The 20,960-nt window shown below is 71.4% G+C and overlaps 2 protein-coding genes across 2 annotated transcripts; one reads left to right on the top strand and one right to left on the bottom strand.

Moving 5' to 3' along the window:
• Positions 1 to 225: 225 nt before the first annotated feature.
• Positions 226 to 3,678, bottom strand: GTPBP3 (GTP binding protein 3, mitochondrial). Its single transcript, XM_067312699.1, has 8 exons — positions 3,223 to 3,678; positions 2,817 to 2,903; positions 2,523 to 2,725; positions 2,321 to 2,393; positions 2,091 to 2,234; positions 1,824 to 1,989; positions 1,403 to 1,687; positions 226 to 1,313 (listed from the first exon to the last, which is right to left on the bottom strand). Exons 1-8 carry the CDS (start codon positions 3,671 to 3,673, stop codon positions 1,082 to 1,084), a joined length of 1,641 nt encoding a protein of 546 aa, XP_067168800.1. The 5' UTR covers positions 3,674 to 3,678; the 3' UTR covers positions 226 to 1,081.
• A 3,412-nt stretch (positions 3,679 to 7,090) lies between these two features.
• On the top strand, positions 7,091 to 20,257 carry ANO8 (anoctamin 8). Its single transcript, XM_067312974.1, has 17 exons — positions 7,091 to 7,190; positions 11,029 to 11,139; positions 11,252 to 11,384; positions 11,465 to 11,603; positions 11,741 to 11,837; positions 12,748 to 12,864; positions 12,946 to 13,073; positions 13,380 to 13,541; positions 13,795 to 13,947; positions 14,025 to 14,151; positions 14,256 to 14,311; positions 14,421 to 14,495; positions 15,107 to 15,838; positions 16,006 to 16,197; positions 16,284 to 16,415; positions 16,518 to 16,628; positions 16,725 to 20,257. Exons 1-17 carry the CDS (start codon positions 7,091 to 7,093, stop codon positions 17,400 to 17,402), a joined length of 3,243 nt encoding a protein of 1,080 aa, XP_067169075.1. The 3' UTR covers positions 17,403 to 20,257.
• The last annotated feature ends 703 nt before the right edge of the window (positions 20,258 to 20,960 follow it).

Raw genomic sequence — 20,960 nt, 5'->3', positions numbered from 1 at the left:
ATCCCCGGCCCTCCGCTGGGAAAACCTCGGCCACCGCAGCACCCTGGCTCCTAACCCCTCGCCGCCCTCCGGTGCCGGGGAAACCCAGGCGCCCGGAGCGATCCCTGCCGGCTCGGCCCCGAAGGCATCGGGCAGCCCTTGGCACGCAGAGCCGGGGGGGAGCAGCGCGTGCAGGACGCGGCGGGCGCGATGATGAATCGCCGGCTGCCGCACGCACTGATTTATTGCCGCGCTTCCTTCGCCTTCCTGTTTAAACAGCCTTTCCTGACGCCGGCGGCGGCGGCAGGCTGCACCCCCCGGCACGCCACGGGCGGCCAGCACCACGCCGGTGGCACGCAGCTCCCCGCCGGGGTGCCATGCTGCGCCCCGCGCACCCGAGGCCACCGGCACCGGCGTCCGCACCGGCCCGGGGACCGGGAATGGGGCGGGATGGGGGAACGGCGGAGGGGCTGCGGCTGCCCCCGCTCCTGGCTCCGGCCCCGCGCAGCCCAGCTCGGGGACCACAGGGACACGCTCGGCGTTAGAGGATTTCCTGGAGCTCCACTATAAATAATCCCGGAGCAACAGGGGCTTCCGCTGCCGGAGCCCGGGAGCCCCAGGCCGGCCGGCAGGAGAGCGAGACGGGTCCCTGGGGAGCCCCGAGCCTTTGAAGCCCAGGAGCCAAAAGTGGCTGCCGTGGGATGGGGAGGGGGCAAGAGCTGGGGAGGCCCCACGGCTCCAGGGGCACCGGGGCCAGGACCCCCCCCCCCCCAAAGCCCCAAATCCTGCTGCCCCTTGCTGCGGCGCGGTGGGGAGACGGTCGGGGGCTGACGCTGGGGCCAGTTTTTTCCCTTCCAGACGCTCCAGCTCCTTGTTTATGCTCCCGGCCAGGAAACGCGGCCGCTCCCCGGAGCGGGTGGATTTTTCCAATGCTGGGGCTCAGGAAACATCCCCCCGCGGCCGGGGAGCACACCGCGTCCCGTCCTGGGAACGTCGCGCCACGCGGCCCCGGCGAGGCCGGGCAAGGATGCCGGAGCAGCTGAAGGCACCACGGTTTAATAACGTGCCGGCGGCTCCCGGCCGCCCGCCCCGCGCCCCCCCCTCACTTGCCCACGCAGAAGTCCCTGAAGATGATGTCCAGGATGTCCTCGGCGCCCACGTGCCCCGTGATCCTGCCCAGGTGCCGGCGCGCCAGGCGCAGCTGCTCGGCGGCCAGCGCCAGGTCGGCGCCGGCGGCGGGGCCGTAGCGGGCCAGGGCGGCGCGGCAGGCGCGCAGGTGGTGGCCGTGGCGGCTCTGCGTGAGGCTGGGCGAACCGGCCAGCGGGTCCCCGCACCTGCGCGGGGACAGCACGCTGCAGCGCCCGCCCTGCGTCCCCCCCCCTTCCCGATCCCAGCACATCCCCCCCCCCCCCCCGGCACTCACAGCCGCTCCAGCTGCCGCCGCAGCAGCTCCAGGAGCCCGGCGAGCCCTTCGCCCGTCTTGCAGGAGAGCAGGGCGGCGGGGGGCAGCCCCCCCCGGGCGCAGGCGGTCTGCAGGGCCCCCCCGCCGTCCTGCACCAGGTCGGCCTTGTTCAGCACCAGCACGCAGGGCGGGGGGGCGGCGGCGGCGGGGGGCAGCACGGCCCCCAGCGCTTCGCCGAGCCCCCCCGGCTCCGCCGGCACCGCGCCGGCATCCAGCACCGCCAGCACCAGGTCCGCGTGCTGCAGCCTGCAAAGAGCCCGCGGGAAGGAGCCGGCCCACGGGGGTTGCGGCATGTGCCGAGCCCGCGATTGCACCGGCAACGGGGCCGCATTGCCGCTCCGGCACGGCCGGACCCCCCCCCGCCGCCACCGCTGCCCCTCACCTTTCCCGCGCGCGGCTCACGCCCTCCCGCTCCACGGGGTCGGCGGTGGCGCGCAGCCCGGCCGTGTCGCTCAGCACCACGGGGTAGCCGCCGACGTTCAGCGACAGCTCCACCACGTCCCGCGTGGTGCCCGCCACGGGGGACACGATGGCTGCCGGTCGCCGGGCTGGGACGGGGCGAGGGGGGGGGGGGACACGGCTCAGGGGACGACGCCAGGGAGCCCGGCGGGGCCGCGACACCCCGCCGCCGCCCCCCAGCCCGACTCACCCAGCAGGTTGAGGAGGCTGCTCTTGCCCACGTTGGGGGGGCCGGCGATGACCACGCGGACGCCGCCGCGGAGCAGCTCCCCGCGCCGCCCGTCCCGCAGGTGGGCGCCCACCTCCTGCTCCAGCGCCTGCACGGCCGCGGCCACTGCGGGGCGAGAGCGGCGGCGTCGGGGTGGGGGGGGGGCCGCCGGCGTGGGCTGGCCCCAAACCCCGGCCCCCGGCCACCCTCACCTTGTGACAGCACCTCTTCCTCCACGCTGTCATCCTCGCTGAAGTCGATGTAGGCTTCGAGGTGGGCCAGCGCCTGGGGGCACGGGGCAGGCTGAGTGGCTCGGCACCAGCGTCCCCATGCGGGGGGGGGATGCTCCCGCCGCGGCGCTCCGGCTGGTGGCGGAGGAGCCCAGGCGTCCGGCCGGCGCCCCGCAGCCCTTGCCTGGGTGAGGGTCTCGCTCCAGCGCTGGTAGAGCCGCCCCAGCTCGCCCTCCATCTGCCGCAGCGCCTGCCGCCGCTGGGCCTCCGTCTCCGCCTGGATGAGGTCCCCCAGCCCCTCCACCGCCGTCAGGTCCAGCTTGCCGTTGTGGAAGGCTCTCCGGGCAAACTCGCCTGGCTCGGCGGGCCGCAGCCCGGGCAGGCGCCCTGCGAGGCGCCCGTAGCCGTGTGAGCCGCCGCGGCGCGATGCAGCACGGCTGCGGGTGCATCGGCCCTGCGGCGGCGGGGGGAGCCTCACCCAGCGCCTGCAGCACGCCGCTCACCACGGCCGGCCCGCCGTGCACGTGCAGCTCGCAGCAGTCCTCCCCCGTGAAGCTCCGGGGCCCTGCAAAGCACGGAGCCGCTCAGCACGTGGCCCTCGGACCTGCTGCCCCGGCACGGCTCGAGCGGCAGCCCCGGGCGAGACCCTCCATGGGTGGCCGGCCGTGCAATTTAGGATGGGTGCACGGGGGCCAGCACCCACCTGGCTGGGCAGCACCAGACCAGCTGCACTCCAAGGGGCCGGGCAAGCCGGCGGGGTCCCCTCGCCCAAGCCCTGCCCACGGTGCGGGAACCAGCTCCGCACCGAGCACGGAGCCCTGCCCATGGCGCGGGAACCAGCCCCGCACCGGGCACCGGCTGGCGCCGACCCCTCCGGCTCTCACCTGGGAACCAGGCGACGAGGCCGCGGTCCAAGGGCTCGGCGGTGGCGGGGTCGCGGATGCGCCGCAGGGCCAGGACGCGGGGCGGCGGCGGCTCGGGGCGCCCCGTGAGGCTCTGCACGGCCGCCCGGCAGCCCGGCCCGCTGGCCCGGATCACCGCCACGCCGCACTTGCCGTGGCCCGAGGACATGGCGAAGATGGTGTCGCCCTGTGCCGCGGAGCAGAGGCGCTGCGCCCACCTGCGAAGGGACAGGGAGCCAGAGCGGGGGGCTGGGGGGGGCGCTCCCCTCCTCACACACATCCAAAAAGGGGTGCAGGGATGCACACACCCCCCATGCACCCTCTCCCAGTGCACCCCATATAGCCAGGGGTGTGCACCCCTTCCTATGCACCCCCAGACCCAGGCGTGCACCCTGCATACCCGGGGGTGTGCACTGTCCCTGTGCACCCCCATCCAGATCTGGGGGGGCAGGCAGAGTGCAGGGGAGCACCCCCCTCCCCAGCTGCACCCCGTTCCCCGTGCACAACCCCCCCCCATGCCAGGGTGCACCCACTTCTCCCCACGCACCCCGATTCCAGGATGCAGCCCCCCCTCCCTGTGCACCCCCTCCCCGTGCATCCCCACCTCGAGGTGCACCCCCTCCCCATGCACTCCCCGCTCCAGGGCAGCCCCCAGCCCAGGTGCATCCCCTCCCCTTGCAACCCCCCCCCCCAGGGTGCACCCCCACCCCGGCGTGCCCCAGTTGCACCCTCTCCTCATGCACCCCCCCGCATATCCCCACCCCGCGGTGCCCCAGGTGCACCCCCCCTTGCAAGCCCCCCCCCCGGCTACCTCCCCTCCCCACGCCCCCCCGGGCGCCCCTCACCTGCTGCTGCCGCCCGCCGCGCTCAGCGCCCTGCGCAGCGCCATGAGCCCACGGCGCACGCCGCCCGCTCACATCCCGCGGCGGCCTCAGGGCGAGCAGCTTCCCCGCCCTTCCGCACGCGCTGATTGGCCAACGCAGAGAGAGGGGGCGGGCTTTATACCCTCGTCCTCCTCTATGATTGGCCAATGAGCACGGCTGACGTCGAGCCGCCTGAGGCTGCGCAGAGACGAATTGCTTCCGCCCGGCGGCGGGCGCGGCGCGTCCCGTGTCCCCTGCGCGGGCGGCCTGTCCCCACGCTGTCCCCTGCCCTGCGGCGCCGCGGCCCTCTGCAAGGCCCCGCACGCCCCGACGGCCTCGATGGGGGCATTTGCCCCCCCGGGTGCGCTCGGCCCCGGCTCCCGAGTTGCCGGAGCTATTTTAGTCGCGGCGTGGCAGGGGCTGGGGCATGTGGCCTCGCTGTCACCTCCCCGGGAACAGGACACACGCGGACCCGAGCCGGCAGCTGAGGCCCAGCTGGGCCGCGGGCGCCTGGCAGGCCTTTTCTGCGCCCTAAGAATAACCCCCAGCCCCGTTCGTCCCCAAACCTGGGTCCGGGAGGATGCGGGTGGCCGGAGCAGCGGGGACAGCACCCACGTCCACCGTGGGAGACTCCCCCCTGCATCCCATCCCTGTCCTCCAGCCCCTTTGCACCCGCAGACCCACACTAACCCTGCAGCGCCGGGCTATGTGCCCTGCCCAGCTCCCACACAGGCTTCCCGTGAAGCTCCTGGGATTTTTGGACACCCCCGGGCCACCTTGGCCATGCCGGGGGGGGGTCCCAGCCCTGGGGACCGCCTGGCTCCAGGGCGGGAGGGTGCTGAGCTCCCGGCTCCGGAGATGCTCCATCCCCAGGAAACCCAGAGCATCAGCTGAGGCCGGCAGCCGGTGCGGCGGAGGGGGAATCGCAGCCTCCCGCTGCCACGTGGCTCCGTGAACCATAGAAATTTTCCCCGAGCAGATGCTGGGTGCTGGGATGCTCCTGGGGACACTGGGACACTCCTGGGGACACTGGGACCCGAGCTCCCTCCCCAGCTCCCAGCGGCTTTGTCCGGACTGTGGTGCCGGGGCGGTGCACAGCCGGCGGGGCCTGGCGAGGACGTGGGGACGCTGCGGTGGGGGGACGCCTGTGCAGACAAAGGCACTGGGAGCGGGGAGGAGCGAGCGCCTGCGTGTGCAGGGATGCTGGCAACACCGTCAGCTCTGGCTCCGGCCGCTGAATCCCCCCGACACCCTCTCGCCCATCACCAGGGAGCAGCTCCGGGCTCTGGGGCTGGTGCAGGGAGGGGGGGCTCTGGATCGCTGTGTGCACGCTGCCCACCCACGCAGCCCTGCTTGCACCCGCGCGCACACAGCTGCACGCACACAGCCCGGTTTGCACACCCCTGTGCGCACAGAGCCCTTCATGCACCCCCGCGTGCACCCCCGCGTGCACAGCCCTGCGTGTGCACAGCCCTGCACACACCCCCGCGTGTACCCCCGCGTGCACACCCATGTGCACAGCCCTGTGCATGCACAACCCTGCGTGCACCCCTGCATGCACCCCCACGTGCACACCCCGCTGCACGCACGCAGCCCTGTGTGCACCCCCCTGCACATATCCCTAGGACAGACGCCAGCTAACCAAGCCAGTCTAGACCCCCCCCCCCTTTCACTCTTCTCCCCTCCAGGTCGTTCCAGAAGCTTTTCTCTTGCCCTAGGTGGGGGCAGGTGGGTCCAGCCTGCACCGCGTCTCGGGAAGGTCTGGGACACCCTGACCACAGCCCCCCCGCAGCACTGGCTACATGGAGGGGTGGGGGATTTGGGGTCCGCTGCCCCAACGGGCGCCCTGGCCCCCAGCCCAGGCTGCAGCAGCAGGCTCGGCCCTGGCACGGAGAGGGCCCCGAGACGCGCCAGGCGCCAGCAGCCCGTGTGAACCCGCCCCGGCTCGGAGCACAGATGCCGGAGGAAAGGCCGGTTCCTTGTGGCATCGTTCATCACGGCCGTCAGAGCTGGCACCCGGCGCCTTGCCCTAAAATAGCTGCGGGCAGGCAGCAGGGCTGGGGGGAACCGAGCAAGACCTGGCGCGGGGGCTCCTGTGCGCCGTGGGGCTCGCGGGGCATCCACGGCCCGGCTGCGCTGCAGAGCCCGTGAGGGGCTGCGTGGGGGTCCCCTGCCGTGTCCCCACGGCACGCGGGGCAGCGGGGACCAGGCTGTGGGGCTGGGGACAGAAGAGGGCTCCCGAAAGGTCAGTGTGACACTGTGTAGCCCAGGTCAGGTTGCCTGCGTGCCTTCCCGCCCGGCCGGGGCGCTCGAAATAACACCGTGACCCATGGGGCTGCGCAGAGCGGGGGACACCGGGGCAGAGCAGGGGGGACGGGGGCATTGGGGCAATGCAGGGGGGCAGGTGCATCAGGGCAGTGGAGGGGACAGGGGGGATGTGGGGCAGCGGGGAGGACCATCCGAGCAGGGGGATGTGGGACATCCCGGGGGGGGGGGGGCAGCGGGATGTAGGGCAGCGGGGGGACCATCCGGGCAGGGGATGTGGGGCCACCTCGGGGGTCAGGCAGTGCCGGGGGATGCAGGGACACGGCGGGGACGAGGGCTGCGGGGCAGGGGGGGGTTGCTGCCCGGGATGCTCCGGCTCCTCTCCCCAGATCGGGGAGTGGGGGGGAGCCGGACGCCTGGGCCCCCCCCAGAGCCAGCCTTGGGGGGGGGGAGGGGCGCGGCCCGGACACCTGGGCCCCGCGGCCGGTGCCGCCGGGCGCTGGGGAGCCGGCGGCCAACCAGACAATTAAAGGGGCCGGGAGCGCGGCGCTCCGCCGCTTTGTCCCCTCCTCCCGGCCGGGAGCGGCGGCGGCGGCGGCGGCGGCGGCTCGGGCGGCGGCGGCGGCTCGGGCGGCAGCGGCCCCGCGCCCGCAGCCCCGGCGGCCCCATGCGGCGGCCCCCGCCGCGGCCCGCAGCCCCCGCAGCCCCCGCAGCCCCGCACCATGCCCGAGCCGCCGGCGGCAGCGCAGGACGGCGAGCGGCCCCGGCGGGCCCCGGTCGGCGAGGAGCGAGCGGAGCCGGCGGCCCCGGCCGGCGTCCTGGGTAGGTGGCACCGGGGGGCGCCGGCCCGGGGGGGGAGGTGGGGGGCGCCGGCACCGGTTGGGGGGGGGGGGCACCGGGGGCCGTGCGCAGCCCCCCGCCGCGGTGCGCGGCTCCGCGCCCCTCCGCTCCCGGCCTGGGCGCGGCTCCCCGGCCCCGGTCCTGGTCTCGGTCCCGGTGTCGGTCCCGGTGTCGGTGTCGGTGTCGGTGTCGGTCGCGGCCCGTCGGTGCGCGCAGGGGCGGCGGGCTGCGGCCGGCGGCAGCGGGGGGGGGGGGGGGGGGCCGCTCCCTGCGGCTCAATGCGGATGTCGGCGGGGCACGGCCGGGCTGCGGGACAGCTCCTGCCCCGGGCAGGGCTGCGATCCCCCGGGATGGGCTGCGATCCCCCCGGGACGGGGTCCATGTCCCCCCGGGACAGGGCTGTGATCCTCCCAGGGATGGGGTCCTTGTCCCCCCCGGACAGGGCTGCAATCCCCCCGGGATGGGGTCCGTGCTCCCCCCTGGACAGCTCCATGCCCCCTGGGTATCCAGTCCATGTGCCCCCAGGACAGGGTTGTGATCCCTGGGGATCGGGTTCATGTGTCCCCCCCCTCCCTGGGACCAATCTGTGTGCCCCCCCCCCAGGATGGGTCCCCCCAGGACAGGGCTGTGTCTCCCAGTATCAGGTCCCTGTGTGCCCTGGAAGATACCTGTGACCCTGGGACAGGTCTGTGCCCCCTCCAGACTGTGTCCCTGTGCCCCCAGGATGGATCTGCATCCCCAGGATGGGTCCATGCCCCCAGGATGGGTCCACGCCCCCAGGACAGGTCCGTGCCCCCAGGGCAGGCCCATGCCCCCCCCAGGTCGGCTCCATGCACCCTGGCACAGGGCTGGGGCCAGGGCAGAGCTGGGCAGCGGGTGCGGGATGAGGGTTTGGATTCATTCCCCAGCCTGGAGCTGGGGCGGGAGGCGGCGGTGTGACCCCAGGACCAGGTGGCCTCACCGGTGACTTCCCTGCGGACGCGGCGGGGGCCAGTTCAGGTGCCGGGCGGCCCGGGGGCAGGGCGAGGGGGGCGTCGCGGAGGGCCGGGCCAGGCCGCGTGCCGGGGGGAAGCCGAGCCGGGGACTCCTGCCTGCAGGAGCGCCAGGAGTGACCCAGTTTGGGTCCTCTCGGGAAGCGGCCTCCCGTGGCAGGGCGGGATCGGCGTTAGAGCCCGGGCCTCGAGATGACGTGTGCGGCCGTGGGCTCCTCTCCGCGGCAGGGCAGCGATTTATCAGTCCCCGGAGCTCTGCAGCTCCGGTGACCTTATGCCGGAGAGCCAAGGTTAGCGGCGCAGCCCCGGCGCTGCCGCGGGAGGACGAGCGGGGAAGGGGCAGCGGTGCTGCACCGCGGCGCTGGGGTGGAAGCCGTGGGCTGGGGCGCCAGCCAGGGTCCCCTCGCCTCCCGCGGCCCCCGGAGCAAAGCCGCTCCGTCTCCCCGGCTGCAAGGCTTCCTCGCCGGCACATGCTCGCTCCTGGAGGATGAGGGTGCTCGCCAGCAAGGCACGACGCGCAGGCAGCTTTTGGGGGGAAATAGTGGGATATCATGGGCCTGGAGCCGGAGGAAGCCGAGCCTGCTGGCAGGGAAGGAGGGGGTGATGGAGCTGCAGCCTCGGCGTGGCAGGACGCCTCGGTGCTGAGCTCATGTCCTGCTCAGGGAGCCGCAACGGGACCCAGCCCTGGCAGGCCCGCGGCTCCCATGGCCGAGACGCGACAGTGCCGGGAAGGACGGGGCAGAGCGGGGAGCGTTGCACCTCGCCGGAGGGCACCGTGACGCCGCGCACTCGGGGCGCTGCAGCACCTGTGCGTCCGCAGGAGCCTCTGCGCTGCCCGGCGGGTGCCCCCGCGTTTGCTGTGTTTTGCACACCCAGGTCCCGACTTGCAAGCGTGCGCGTGCGCCCGGGCTCAGGCACCCTGGCTGCACTCACTTGCCGGCCCCAGCTCACATGTGGCCCGGCTGCGCCCACCGGCTCGGTGCCCTCCCGGCAGCAGCGCCGTCTGCCCGGCCCGGGCCAGCTCCTGCTCTCCCAGGCTTGAATTACACCTCTCCTCGCAAGGCGTGAATAATTCATGCGCGCAGTCGGCGGTGCCCAGGCTGGTGTCGGAAACCCGCCTGGCTGCTGGGCAGGGCGGGACACGGGGGCCCTGGCAGCAGGATTGGTGCTGTCGGCCACTCTCTCCTGCTCTCCCTCGATTTCCAGCCGCTCTGTGGCCACGGTCCCCAAGGCACGTGCCACCCGGGAGCCACCGATGCCCCCCTGCAGCCGGAGCCCAGTCCCTGCCCCGCTCCGGGCTCCCAGGGCCCCGGCTGGAGCCCCGAGGTGCCTCCAGGCTGTAGGCAAACACCCAGCTTGGTTAAAACAGCGCCTAGCTCTGATGTCCTGGTTGCTCCTGCCAGATCCATGGAGCTTCTGCACGGGTTACCGGAGCTGCCCATGTGCCGCGTCCCTTGGGCTCCGTGCACAGAGTCAGCGCGCGTTTCCGGGTGTCAGACCCCAGCGGCAGCTGCGTTTCGGCAGAGGGCAGGAGGACGGCTGCTGGGGACACCCAGGAGGAGAGGAGCGATCCCGAGCCGAGGTCTCCCTTGTGCCAGGCTGGGCACGAGGAGGGGCGAGGGGCCGGTGGCCCCCGGGCCGCCCGTCCCGGCTCTGCCTCTCCCCGCAGCTGCGCCGGCAGCCACAATGCCGGGCTTGTGCCGACACGGCGCCGGGCCGCGGGCGGGTGGCAGGGCCGCGGCGCCGGCCGGGTGCTCGTGCCCACGCGGGCGCCCCGCTGGCCTTTCGCCCACGTCCAGCCGGGACAGGGCGCCCTTTGAGCGCGCGGTGCGATGGGTGTAACCTCGCGCGGCCCTGCGGCGCCCAGCTCGGGAGATGAGTTTGTCGGGTCTCAGCCCGCCTGTCGGACCTGGTGGGCGGCGCGGCTCCCCGGGGCAGGTCCACGGAGGGCCCGGGGGTGGCCTGGCATTTCCGGTTCGGAGCGGCCCTGGCCGACGGGATGCTCCCAGCCAGCCCGACCGGTTTGCGGCATGCGGTGCTGGGACAGGATTTCCGGGGCCCCGGGGACCTGCCCAGCCCTGGGGCAGGTTGGCAGCTGGGTGAGGGCCACCGGAGGGGCCGTGACGTCCCCTGGGTACATGGTGCACCAGCCCGGCGCAGGTCCTCCTCCATGGCTCAGGAAGGGGAAACTGAGGCACGGAGCTAGCCGGGAGCACTGCCGGCGTGGGGCAGGGAGAGCCGTGGGTCCCGTGGCTGCTACCCACAGAGGAGCAGCTCGTCCTGGCATTTTGGGATGTGCCGGGTACCCTGCGCCCCGCGGCGGAGCGCTGGGGCACGGGCACTGTGTCCCCGCGTGGGGGGGAGCCCGGCGACTGTGCCCATCCCCGCGCTTCCCGCCGCCTCCCCACGTTTCCATGGAGACCGGCTGCTTTTTTGCTGTCCCCTTTTTTTATTTCCTCCTGCTTCCCGTCTGCCGGCATCGCGGCGGCCCTGCTGGAGCCAGAGCTGGAGCCGGAGCTGGGCCCGGCACAGGGCCGCGGCGGGCGGTGAGCGGTGAGCAGGGCCAGGCGCCGCAGGACGCCGGCACCGGAGGGGTGCACGGCCGCGCCGCCGGCTCCTCCCCGGCAGCTGTCGGGGCCTTTTTGGGCTCCTTGACCTGCCAGAGGAGAAACCCGAGCCGGAGGGAGCGTCGCCTCGTGCGGCGCCGGGGGGGAGGCCGGCGAGCCGCCCCGCGGACCTTGCACCCATCCCGCCCGCCCGGGACCCCCCGGCATCGCCCTGGCTCCGGCCGCCCTCGGCCCCTCACCCAGCGCTGCCTTTCCCGGCAGATAAACTCTTCGGGAAGCGGCTGCTCCAGGCCGGGCGCTACATCATGTCCCACAAAGCCTGGATGAAGACGGTGCCCACGGAGAACTGCGACGTGCTCATGACCTTCCCGGGTAGGGAGCCGCCGGTGTGCGGGGGGCCGGGGCCGCGGGGAGCCCCGGTGCCGGGGCGGGCGAGGGGCCGGCACGCGCCGCCGGTGCCAGCGCCCGTGTCGCCGCCCCGCAGACACCACCGACGACCACACGCTGCTCTGGCTCCTCAACCACATCCGCCTGGGCATCCCCGAGCTCATCGTGCAGGTGCGGCACCACAAGCACACCCGCGTCTACGCCTTCTTCGTCACCGCCACCTACGAGAGGTAGGAGCCGGCGCCGGCGCCCGCGGGAGCCCCCGGCGCCCCGCGCCGCCTCTCCAGCCGCGTCCCCTCTGTGCCCGCAGCCTGCTGCGCGGGGCCGACGAGATCGGGCTGCGGAAGCCGGTGAAGGCCGAGTTCGGCGGCGGCATGCGCAGCTTCTCCTGCGAGGAGGACTACATCTACGAGAACATCGAGAACGAGCTTTACTTCTTCACCTCTCAGGTGGGCCGCGGGGCAGGGGAGAGGGGCGATGGGGACAAGCGGGGCCCGGGGAGGGGACGTGCGGCAGGGATGGGGTGGCGCTGGCAGCCGGCCGGCGGGACCCGTCGCCCCGGGCTCACGTGGCTCCAGTGCCGCAGGAACGGCAGAACATCATCAGGTACTGGCTGGAGAACCTGCGGGCGAAGCAGGGCGAGTCGCTGCACAACATCCACTTCCTGGAGGGGCAGCCCATCAGTGAGTATTGCGCAGCGCGGCCCGGCACGGTGCAGCCCAGCGCGGCACGGCATGGCATGGCACGGCTTGGTGCATCATGGTACGCCACGGAGTGGCACAGCATGGCACAGTGCAGCCTGGCATGGCACAGCGTGGCGCAGTGCAGTGCAGCACAGAATGGCACAGCATGGCATGGCTTGGTGCACCACGGCATGGCACAGTACAGCATGGCATGGCATGGCACGGCATGGTGCAGCACGGCATGGCACGGCACAGCATGGAGCAGTGCAGTGAAGCACAGCACGGCATGGCATGGCTTGGTGCATCATGGCATGGCACAGTACAGCATGGCAGGGTGCAGCATGGCACAGCATGGTGCAACATGGCATGGCACAACAGTGTGCAGCATGGCATGCTGTAGCACAGCATGGCACGGTGCAGCACGGCATGCAGCATGGCACAGCATGGCACAGCATGGCATGGCAGGGTGCAGCACAGCACAGCATGGCATGGTGCAGCATGGCATGGTGCATCCACCCCGATGCCCCACCAGCTTCCCACGGCCAACCCATGCCATGGCCCAGCAGTGCTGGCCGGTGGCCATGGGGGACACATGCCCTGCAAGGGACCCCGGGCCGTTGTCACCGTGTGTCCCCATCCCCAGGGCTGTGGCCGCGAGGCGATGCCAGGAGCCCCCCGTGCCGCGGTGCCGAGTGTGGGCTGAGCCAGGCAGCGACGGTGCAGGGCACGGAGCCCCCGATGTGGCACGGTCACTCCCAGTCCCTCCTCCCCGTTGTCCCTGCTCTGGTCCCCCCAAGCTCCCCCGCGCCAGGCCCTCTCCGCGGCGCGGTCCGGCGGGGAGGAACAGCCGGCTCTCCCGGGCCGGGACGCAGGCGCGCACCCGTGCCTCACGCCGTGCCCCGCCGCGCAGTCCCGGAGCTGGCCGCCCGCGGCGTCATCCAGCAGGTCTTCCCGCTGCACGAGCAGAGGATCCTCAAGCGGCTCATGAAGTCTTGGGTGCAGGCGGTGTGCGAGGCCCAGCCGCTCGGTAAGGCGCTGGGGGGGGGGGGTGCCAGGGGGTCCCCGGGGGTCCCTGCCCCTCTCACGTCCCTGCTGCCCCCCCCCGCAGACGAGATCTGCGACTACTTTGGCGTGAAGATCGCCATGTACTTCGCCTGGCTGGGCTTCTACACCTCGGCCATGGTGTACCCCGCCGTCTTCGGCTCCATCCTCTACACCTTCACCGAGAGCGAGCAGGTGAGCGGGGCTGCGCCCGCGCCGCGGAAGCGGGGCAAAACCCCCGGCTTTTGGGGCATTGCCATCTCCGGGCTTCCCCTTCGGTGCTTCAGTGCTCCCATCACCACGGAGCAGGGAGGGAAGGTGCCTGATCCTATTAGTTGCTTAACAGCAGCCCCACCGGCACGCGGCCATGCGGCGGGTGCAGGGCTGGGGCAGCGCTCCGGGGTCCCCTCGCCGCCGCTCGGCTCCGGCGCCGGCCGCCCCGGGGATGGGCACGGGAAGGGACCGACGCCGGCACCCTGCCTCCCCCCCCTTCCCCCCCAGACCAGCCAGGATATCTGCTGCGTGGTCTTCGCCATCTTCAACGTCATCTGGGCCACGCTCTTCCTGGAGGAGTGGAAGCGCCGCGGCGCCGAGTTCGCCTACAAGTGGGGGACGCTGGACACCCCGGCCGAGTCCATCGAGGAGCCCCGGCCCCAGTTCAGGGTGAGCGCGGGGGGTGGCGGGGGGCAGCCGAGCCCCGTCCTGGCGGCTCCCGCGTGGGTGGCGGGGGGGGGGGGGCTCAGACCCCGCTGTGCTCCCCACGGCCCCCACGAGCCACCCGGCCTCGGCGCAGAGAACCGGCAGCTTCGTGACACTCAGCGGCTCTCCTCCACCCTGGGGGGGGGGGGGGTTGCGAGGGGACCCCGTGGTGCCCCCAGCCCCGGGGAGGGTCACGCGCTGCCATGCCCCCGCTTAGGGCATTAAGAGGATCAGTCCCGTGACCAGTGCCGAGGAGTTTTACTACCCGCCGTGGAAGCGCCTGCTCTTCCAGTGCCTGGTCAGCCTGCCCGTCTGCCTCTTCTGCCTCTCCTTCGTCTTCCTCATCATGCTGGGCTGCTTCCAGCTCCAGGTGGGTGCTTTCCCCCCGGCCGGAGCGGTGGCGGTGGGGGCCGGCGGGTGACACCGTCCCTGTCGCCGTCCCCGCAGGAGTTTGTGCTGAGCATCAAGGAGCTGCCCCGAATCATCCGCTTCCTGCCCAAGATCGTCCTGGCCGTCATCGTCACGGCCTGCGACGAGGTTTACAAGAAGATCGCGTACTGGCTCAACGACATGGGTGCGTCGGGGCCGGGGGCAGCACCCCGGGGCCGCCCCGGACCCTCTCCCCCCCCCCCCCCGGTGCCCGGAGCCGCTGCCTGACCCTGCCCCTTGGCTTTGCAGAAAACTACCGCCTGCAGAGTGCCTACGAGAAACACCTCATCATTAAAATAGTCCTGGTGAGCGCCGGGGGCCGGGGACGCCGGGGCCCCCAGTGCCGAGGCCGGACCCACGGCTGGGGGGAGCCTCGGCCGCCCCGCGCTGACCCCGGCTTCTCCCCCCCGGCAGTTTCAGTTTGTAAATTCATACCTGAGTCTTTTCTACATCGGTTTCTACCTCAAGGACATGGAGCGGCTGAAGGAGGTAAGGGGGGGCCGGGGGCGGCGGGGCAGCCCCACGCCGCCCAGACGGACGGACGGACAGACGGCCGCCCCCGCGCCGCCCGGCCCCGCGCCCCCCCCCGCGCGCTCCGCTCTGCTCCCGCCGCCGGCCGGGCTCCCGCCGAGCCGCCGCTCCTCTTCACGGTCTCTCTGTGTCTTTCTCTCTGTTCTTCTGTCCCTTTCCACAGCTCCTGCTCATCTTCTCTCTCTCCCAAAGCCTCGCGCGTCAGCTCAAAGAGGCTCTCCTCCCCTTCATCTTCCTCCACCTCCACCTCTCTGTCATCTTCTTTAAGGGCCTCCTGGGCTTTTGCTGGAGACTGGGAGTATCCAAAGTAGGAGCGGGGAGGGTGGGGGGGGGCCGGGCAGGGCCGTGCACGCCGTCCCCCCGCGAGCCCGCCGCACACAACCGCGGCGAGTCTGGGCGGTCTCAGCCCGGCTCGGTGCTGGCACGGCGCTTGGCCGGGGCGCGCGGTGCCGGGGAAGGAGCAGGGATGTGGCGGCGGCGGTGGCGGCGGGGCTGAGCGGGCGCCGGGCGGTCACGAAGGGGGTGACGCCGGGCACCGTGTCCGTGTCCCCCCCCCGCTCCCCGCGCAGATGCTGGCCACGCTGCTCATCACGCGCCAGTTCCTGCAGAACGTCAAGGAGGTGTCGCAGCCCCACCTGTACCGGCGGCTGCGCCGCGGCGAGCTGAGCCTCCGCGGCCTCCGCGAGCTCTGCCACGCCGTCCTCCGCCTGCTCGCCCGCCCCGGCCCCGGCCCCGGCCCCGCATCCCGCCGCGGCCCTGCGCCCCCGGGCCCCGCGCCCCCGGCCGCCGAGGAGGCGCCGCGGGGCGAGAAGAAGTGTCTCAACGGGGGCTGCGGGGTGCCCGAGGAGGAGGAGGAGGAGGAGGAAGGGCGGCGCGAGTCCGACTCGGAGGACGAGAGCGCCCTTGACTGCGGGCTCAAGCTGAAGAAGGTGAGCTTCATCGAGAAGGCGGAGCGGCGCGGCGGCGGCGGCGGTGAGCCCGGCGGCGCCGAGGACGACAGCTTCCTCGAGGAGGGCAGCCCCACCATGGTGGAGAAGGGCATGGACCCCGCCTCCGTCTTCGAGCTCTGCGAGGACGAGGAGGAGGCCGAAGGCCCCCCCGGCAGCCCTGCCAGGGTGCCGGAGCCAGCCGCCACCCTGCGCGCGGGCCGGAGGAGGAGGGCGGCCGAGAGCCGGGAGGAGGAGGAGGGCGAGGAGGAAGGCAGGAGGCAGAACCGGGCCTCCTGGATCGACCCGCCAGAGGAGGACTACTCCACGCAGCTGACGCAGGCTGAGGTGGAGAGCTGCATGAAGAAGTACGAGGTGAGTGGGGCGTGGGAACGGCGTGGGAACAGCGTGGGAACAGCGCGGGAACGGCGTGGGAACAGCGCGGGAACGGCGTGGGAACGGTGCGGGAACAGCCCCCTGGGGCCAGCGGGTCGCAGTGGGCCCCCCTGCCCCGCGGTGACACGTCCCTTGCCTCCCCCCAGGACACCTTCCAGGACTACCAGGAGATGTTCATCCAGTTCGGCTACGTGGTGCTCTTCTCCTCCGCCTTCCCCCTGGCCGCCATGTGCGCCCTGGTGAACAACGTCATCGAGATCCGCAGCGACGCCTTCAAGCTGTGCACGGGGCTCCAGCGCCCCTTCGGCCAGCGGGTCGAGAGCATCGGGCAGTGGCAGGTGGGCAGGGCGCCGCGGGGCTCCCCGGGGGCGCCCGCGTCCCCCACCGCCGGCCGCAGCCCAGCCCGCCGCCGTCTCCCTTGCAGAAGGTGATGGAGGCCATGGGCGTCCTGGCCATCGTGGTGAACTGCTACCTGATCGCCCAGTGCGGCCAGCTGCAGCGCCTCTTCCCCTGGCTCAGCCCCGAGGGAGCCATCATCTCCGTGGTGGTGCTGGAGGTAGGCACGCGCCGCCCGGACCCCGTCCCACCGGCAGCACGAGGGGGGGACACGGACGGACCGGGTGGGTGATGCTCACACCGGTCCTCCGCGACCCCGCAGCACTTCGCCCTCTTCCTGAAATACGTCATCCAAGTGGCCATCCCCGACATCCCCGCCTGGGTGGCCGAGGAGATGGCCAAGCTGGAGTACCAGCGCCGCGAGGCCTTCAAGGTAGGTGCCACCCGGGGGCCCGTCCCCATCCCCGTTCCCATCCCCGTCCCCGGGGCCGAGGCGGTGCAGGGCCAACGCGCTCTCCCCCGTTGACAGAAGCACGAGCGCCAGGCGCAGCATCACTTCCAGCAGCAGCAGCGGCGCAAGCGGGAGGAGGAGGAGCGGCAGCGGCACGCCGAGTACCAGGCCCGCAAGGAGCGCGAGTCCAGCCGCGACGAGGCCAAGGCCGAGGCCGCCGGGCAGGACCCGGCCCACGACAAGAGCCAGAGCAAGGGCAAAGGCTCCGGCACCTCCTCGCACGCCTCCGACAAGCCCAAGAGACCCAGCTCCCTCCTGGCCACCAACAACGTCATGAAACTGAAGCAGATCATCCCTTTGCAGGGCAAGTTCCTCTCCGGGGGGGCCGGGGCCGCCGGCACGGCCGCGGCCAGGTCCCCCCAGTCCCCCACCGGCAGCGATAACAAGCTCCCCGGCTTCCTCAGCTTCAAGTTCCTCAAATCGCCCGAGACTAAGAGGGACGCGGGGACCGAGAAGGTCCAGTCGCCCACCAAGCCGTTCAACCCCGGCAAGCTCTTCAACTTCGGCAAGTCCGAAGGGGCCGGGGGCAACGGCGCCGCGGCCGCCGCCTCGCCCCAGCCCCGGCCCGGGCCCTCCTCGGACGCGGGCGAGAAACCGGCCCCCAGCAAGTCCCATCTCAACGGGGTGCCGGACGAGGGGGGCCGCGAGGAGCCGGAGCTCCGGGCGGAGGAGGAGAGCGGAGGCTACAAACTCTGACCGGGGGCTTTGGGGGAACGGAGCGACCACGGCTCCCCGGTCTGTTCTTCAAGCAGCCAAGGACGTCGTCGCCCTCTCTGCTCCCTTCGCCGCCCCCCCGCCGCAGGGAGCGCGGAGCTGGGCTGTGCCCGGGCAGGCTGAGCCCCGCCGGAGCGCCCAGCACCCATGGGCACGCTTGCCCATGCACCGTCCTGCAGGCTGTTCCCCTCCGCTGCGTCCCCGTGCATCCCTCCGGCTCCTCCGCCGGGCCGGGGGGACCCGCTGCCGCCCCGGCCCCAGCTCCGGCAGAGGTCCGGCCTCATCCTGCGTCGCGGAGGCGCAAGCAAACCGCCGCCGATCCGAGCAGCGGGGTCTGCCCGCATCCCCGGCTGGAGCAGCCCAACGCGCTGCCTTCGCGCGCCCTCCTCCGCCCGGCGCTCCTCCGCGCGCTCACAGCCGACGCGGCGGGCGGGAGACGCCGCCATCCTGCTCACCGCCTGTCCCTGCACCCGCCGCCGGAGGGAAGAGCTGGGGTGATGCTGCGGTCCGGCTTGCTGGCACCCAAGGAGCTGCATGGGAGCAGCCGGTCCCACCGGCCTGGCATTGGCAAAGGGATCCGGGCTCGGAGCCCAGGAGCGGCGCGGGCTGGCGGGAGCAGCAGTGAGGAGCCTGATCCACCGGTGCCTACGGCCTCTTTGCCATACAGCCGTCGTCCCGCTGCGCCGGGCAGCGCCTCGCTTCGTCCCGCTCCGGCTCGCCGCAGCCTCCTCGCAGCCGGTCCTTCTGCAGAGGGCTCGGATTCATCCCGCTTCTCGCAGCACCGGGGCATCCCGCTGCCCAAAGAACAGGCTGACGGGAGGGAGGGGGGCGAGCGTGAGCCTCCTGGATTTCCCTGCATGGGCAACATTTCTTGCACTAAAAAACGAAACAAAACCCAATGCAAGCGACTCTTTTTCCCTTCTTCGTGTGACGGCTCGAGGCGGCACACGCAGGACGCCGGGTGGCGCGGTCCCGGAGCGGCAAGCAGCCTGGCCGCGCGCCCCCAGCGACTGCACCACGAGGCGGCACGGTGCCCTTGCTGCTTCCTTTCTTCACGGAGCTGCCTCGCGATAAGGCACCTGCGCACGGACGTCGTGCCGGCAGCCGGGAGAAGGACGACCGGGGCTGGGGGGGACGCGAGCTCGCAGCGAGGGCAGGCTGGGGGAGCAGCTTCGCTTCCGCCCGGGCGAAGGTTTTGCTGTCGCCGGTTGTCACCTTAGTGCTCGAACAGCCGCCGTCCCCGCTCCGGTTGCTGCTCCTCGGCTTTTCAGCAGCTCTGCTCAGCGCCGCTTGGCTTTCGGCTCCAGGGCTGGAGGTGGCCGTCGGCGGGCCGGGACCCCGCGTGGGTCGGAGCGCCCCGAGCCTGGGTGCTGCCGCCCACCCCCTGGCAGCCAGCTCTGCCCTCCGTCCGCCGTGAAACATTTCCAAAGCGAGCCGGGGGGAGACGGAGGGTTGCGGCCAGCCGGGCTCTCCGGGGGACACGGACGGTCCTTCCCTGTGCCTGGAGCAGGCCCGGGCGGGCGTGAGGTCCGCGTGCCGCCGTCTCTCCCCAAGGCCTGCTCTGTAGGAAACGTCAGGTTTTTCCCCCCGTCTCTCTCCACCCGTCGTGCTTTTTTTTTTTGTCTTTGAACCAAGCCATTTTACGCAGCAATAAGCCAGGCCAGGCGAGCGCCGAGGCTGTGCCCACCGCTTCGCTCGCCCGCGCTCCTGCACCCGCCCGGCTGTTCCCGCTGCGGCGCGAGAAGAGCAGAGCCGCTCGTCCGGTGCTTTGCCATCCCGGGCGGCACGGTCAGGAACGCCGGGTCAGGGCTGGAGCCGGCTCCCGTCGTGCCGCCCTGCAGACGGCTGCGAGGGTCGGGCAGCATCGTGCTGTTCCCGCACCGTTCCCCCCGGGCACCCCTCGCCCCTGCACCCACCGGGCCAAGGGCACGAGGCTCCCCGGCCGCTTTGCATCGGCGTTTCAGGCTGCGTCGACGAGCTAGCGAAGGGCGCGCTGAGCTGCGGCCGCAGGAGAGCCGTTTCTGGGGCAAGGCCGGGGAACGGGGAGCGCTGGGCTCCACGGCGCTGGGAAACCGGGGCAAGGAGGCCCTCGGAAACCCAGCGAGACCGAAGCCGAGGCGGTCGTGCCCCGGAGCCGCTCTCTGAAAGGCGAGTGGGAGCAGCAGCGCGTTAGGAGATGTCAGGAGAGAAGAGCCCTGAGCTCAGCCCGGCTGGCGGCACCCGGGAACCCGGGGGCTTTGCCCAGCTCCTGCCCTAACCCGCGACGCCCGTAACCACCGCGGCTTCGCCCCCCGCCGCTCTGCAGAGCCCCAGTGACAGCCGTGTCCTGCAGCACCCGCGGCCCAGCTGCGGGCAGGCTGGCAGGGCCGTTCCCCTTCCTCCGCTCACCCTCTCATCTCGTTTCTCTAGTCGTTCCTGGGTTTGGCTCGCCGAAGCCAAGTCTCACCTCTGTCATCGTTTAAAACATGCTGGTCTTAAAGGGAGCTTTATTTATCACATTTTCCTCCTGAGAGTAACAGTCCTGGTGTGATCTACTCCTAGCGCCGTTTACCAGAGCACAGGGCACGGTCCCGCTGCTGCCAGGACCCCGGCAGCCCAGGGCATTTTTAAACGTTTCTCTACACCAACTATTTCTACAAGTGGCCGCCTGTCTGGTATCTCACTCTTCCGGGCAATTACTGTACAAAGGAGGGATTTTTTTTTTTCTTGGATTTTTTTTTTTGGTTTTATTTCTTTTAGAATTAAATGAAATGAAGGGGGTTATTTATTTCTTTTTAATTTATTTTGTCATATTTTTGTAAGACCCGCAGAAATGCAATAAAAGTATATTTCAACAAGTCTGAGACGTGCTAATTTATTGCCTACAGCAGTGTTCGTAACACATCCGTCAGGGCAAGCGAGTCTTGGTGCCCCTGTTCCTGGGGAAGGTGGAAGGGGACGTTAGGAACACTGTCAAGAGATGTTCAAAGGAGGCAAAAGCAGCAGGACAGAGTCACGGAGGGGCAGGGGATGGGTCTTTCAGATGTACACCTGAGCAGCCAGGCCTTCACTATGTGGGACCAGGTGGTGGAAAGGTAGAGACAGGCAGCTTGTCCTCCTAAAGTTTGCTCAGAAACCATGCAAAAGGCTTATTTTTGCTTTCAGGACTATTGCAAATGTCCCGCGGGGAGCTGAAGCCCAGGGCACCAGGCCTGCTCTGCCCCTGCCGCGCTCTGCGGCTGCAGAGGGGCCGATCCCCCACTCCATAGCACGGGGGGGGGAGAAAGCAGCAGCGCGAGCTGTAATTTTACCCCTGTGTTCACCCGCGTGAGAGCTGGGGCCTCATGTCCCAGCTGCGGAGGAGCGCAGCAGCACAGACAAGCGCTTCCAAGCGTGCACCTATTTGAGGCCCATGTTGGCCACAACACAGCAGGGAGGGCAGCCCAAAGCCCTTCCACTCCTTGGAGGGCTTTTATTCTGCACAGCCCTCCAGCGCCTGGCAAAGCTTTGACACAGCGATACAAGGAAAAACCCCACCAGCGTGGTTTGATTCAAAACGCA

The sequence above is a fragment of the Apteryx mantelli genome, chromosome 30 (genome assembly GCF_036417845.1).
Source record: "Apteryx mantelli isolate bAptMan1 chromosome 30, bAptMan1.hap1, whole genome shotgun sequence".
NCBI classification, from domain to species: domain Eukaryota; kingdom Metazoa; phylum Chordata; class Aves; order Apterygiformes; family Apterygidae; genus Apteryx; species Apteryx mantelli.
This window is presented reverse-complemented; position numbering and strand designations above follow the sequence as displayed.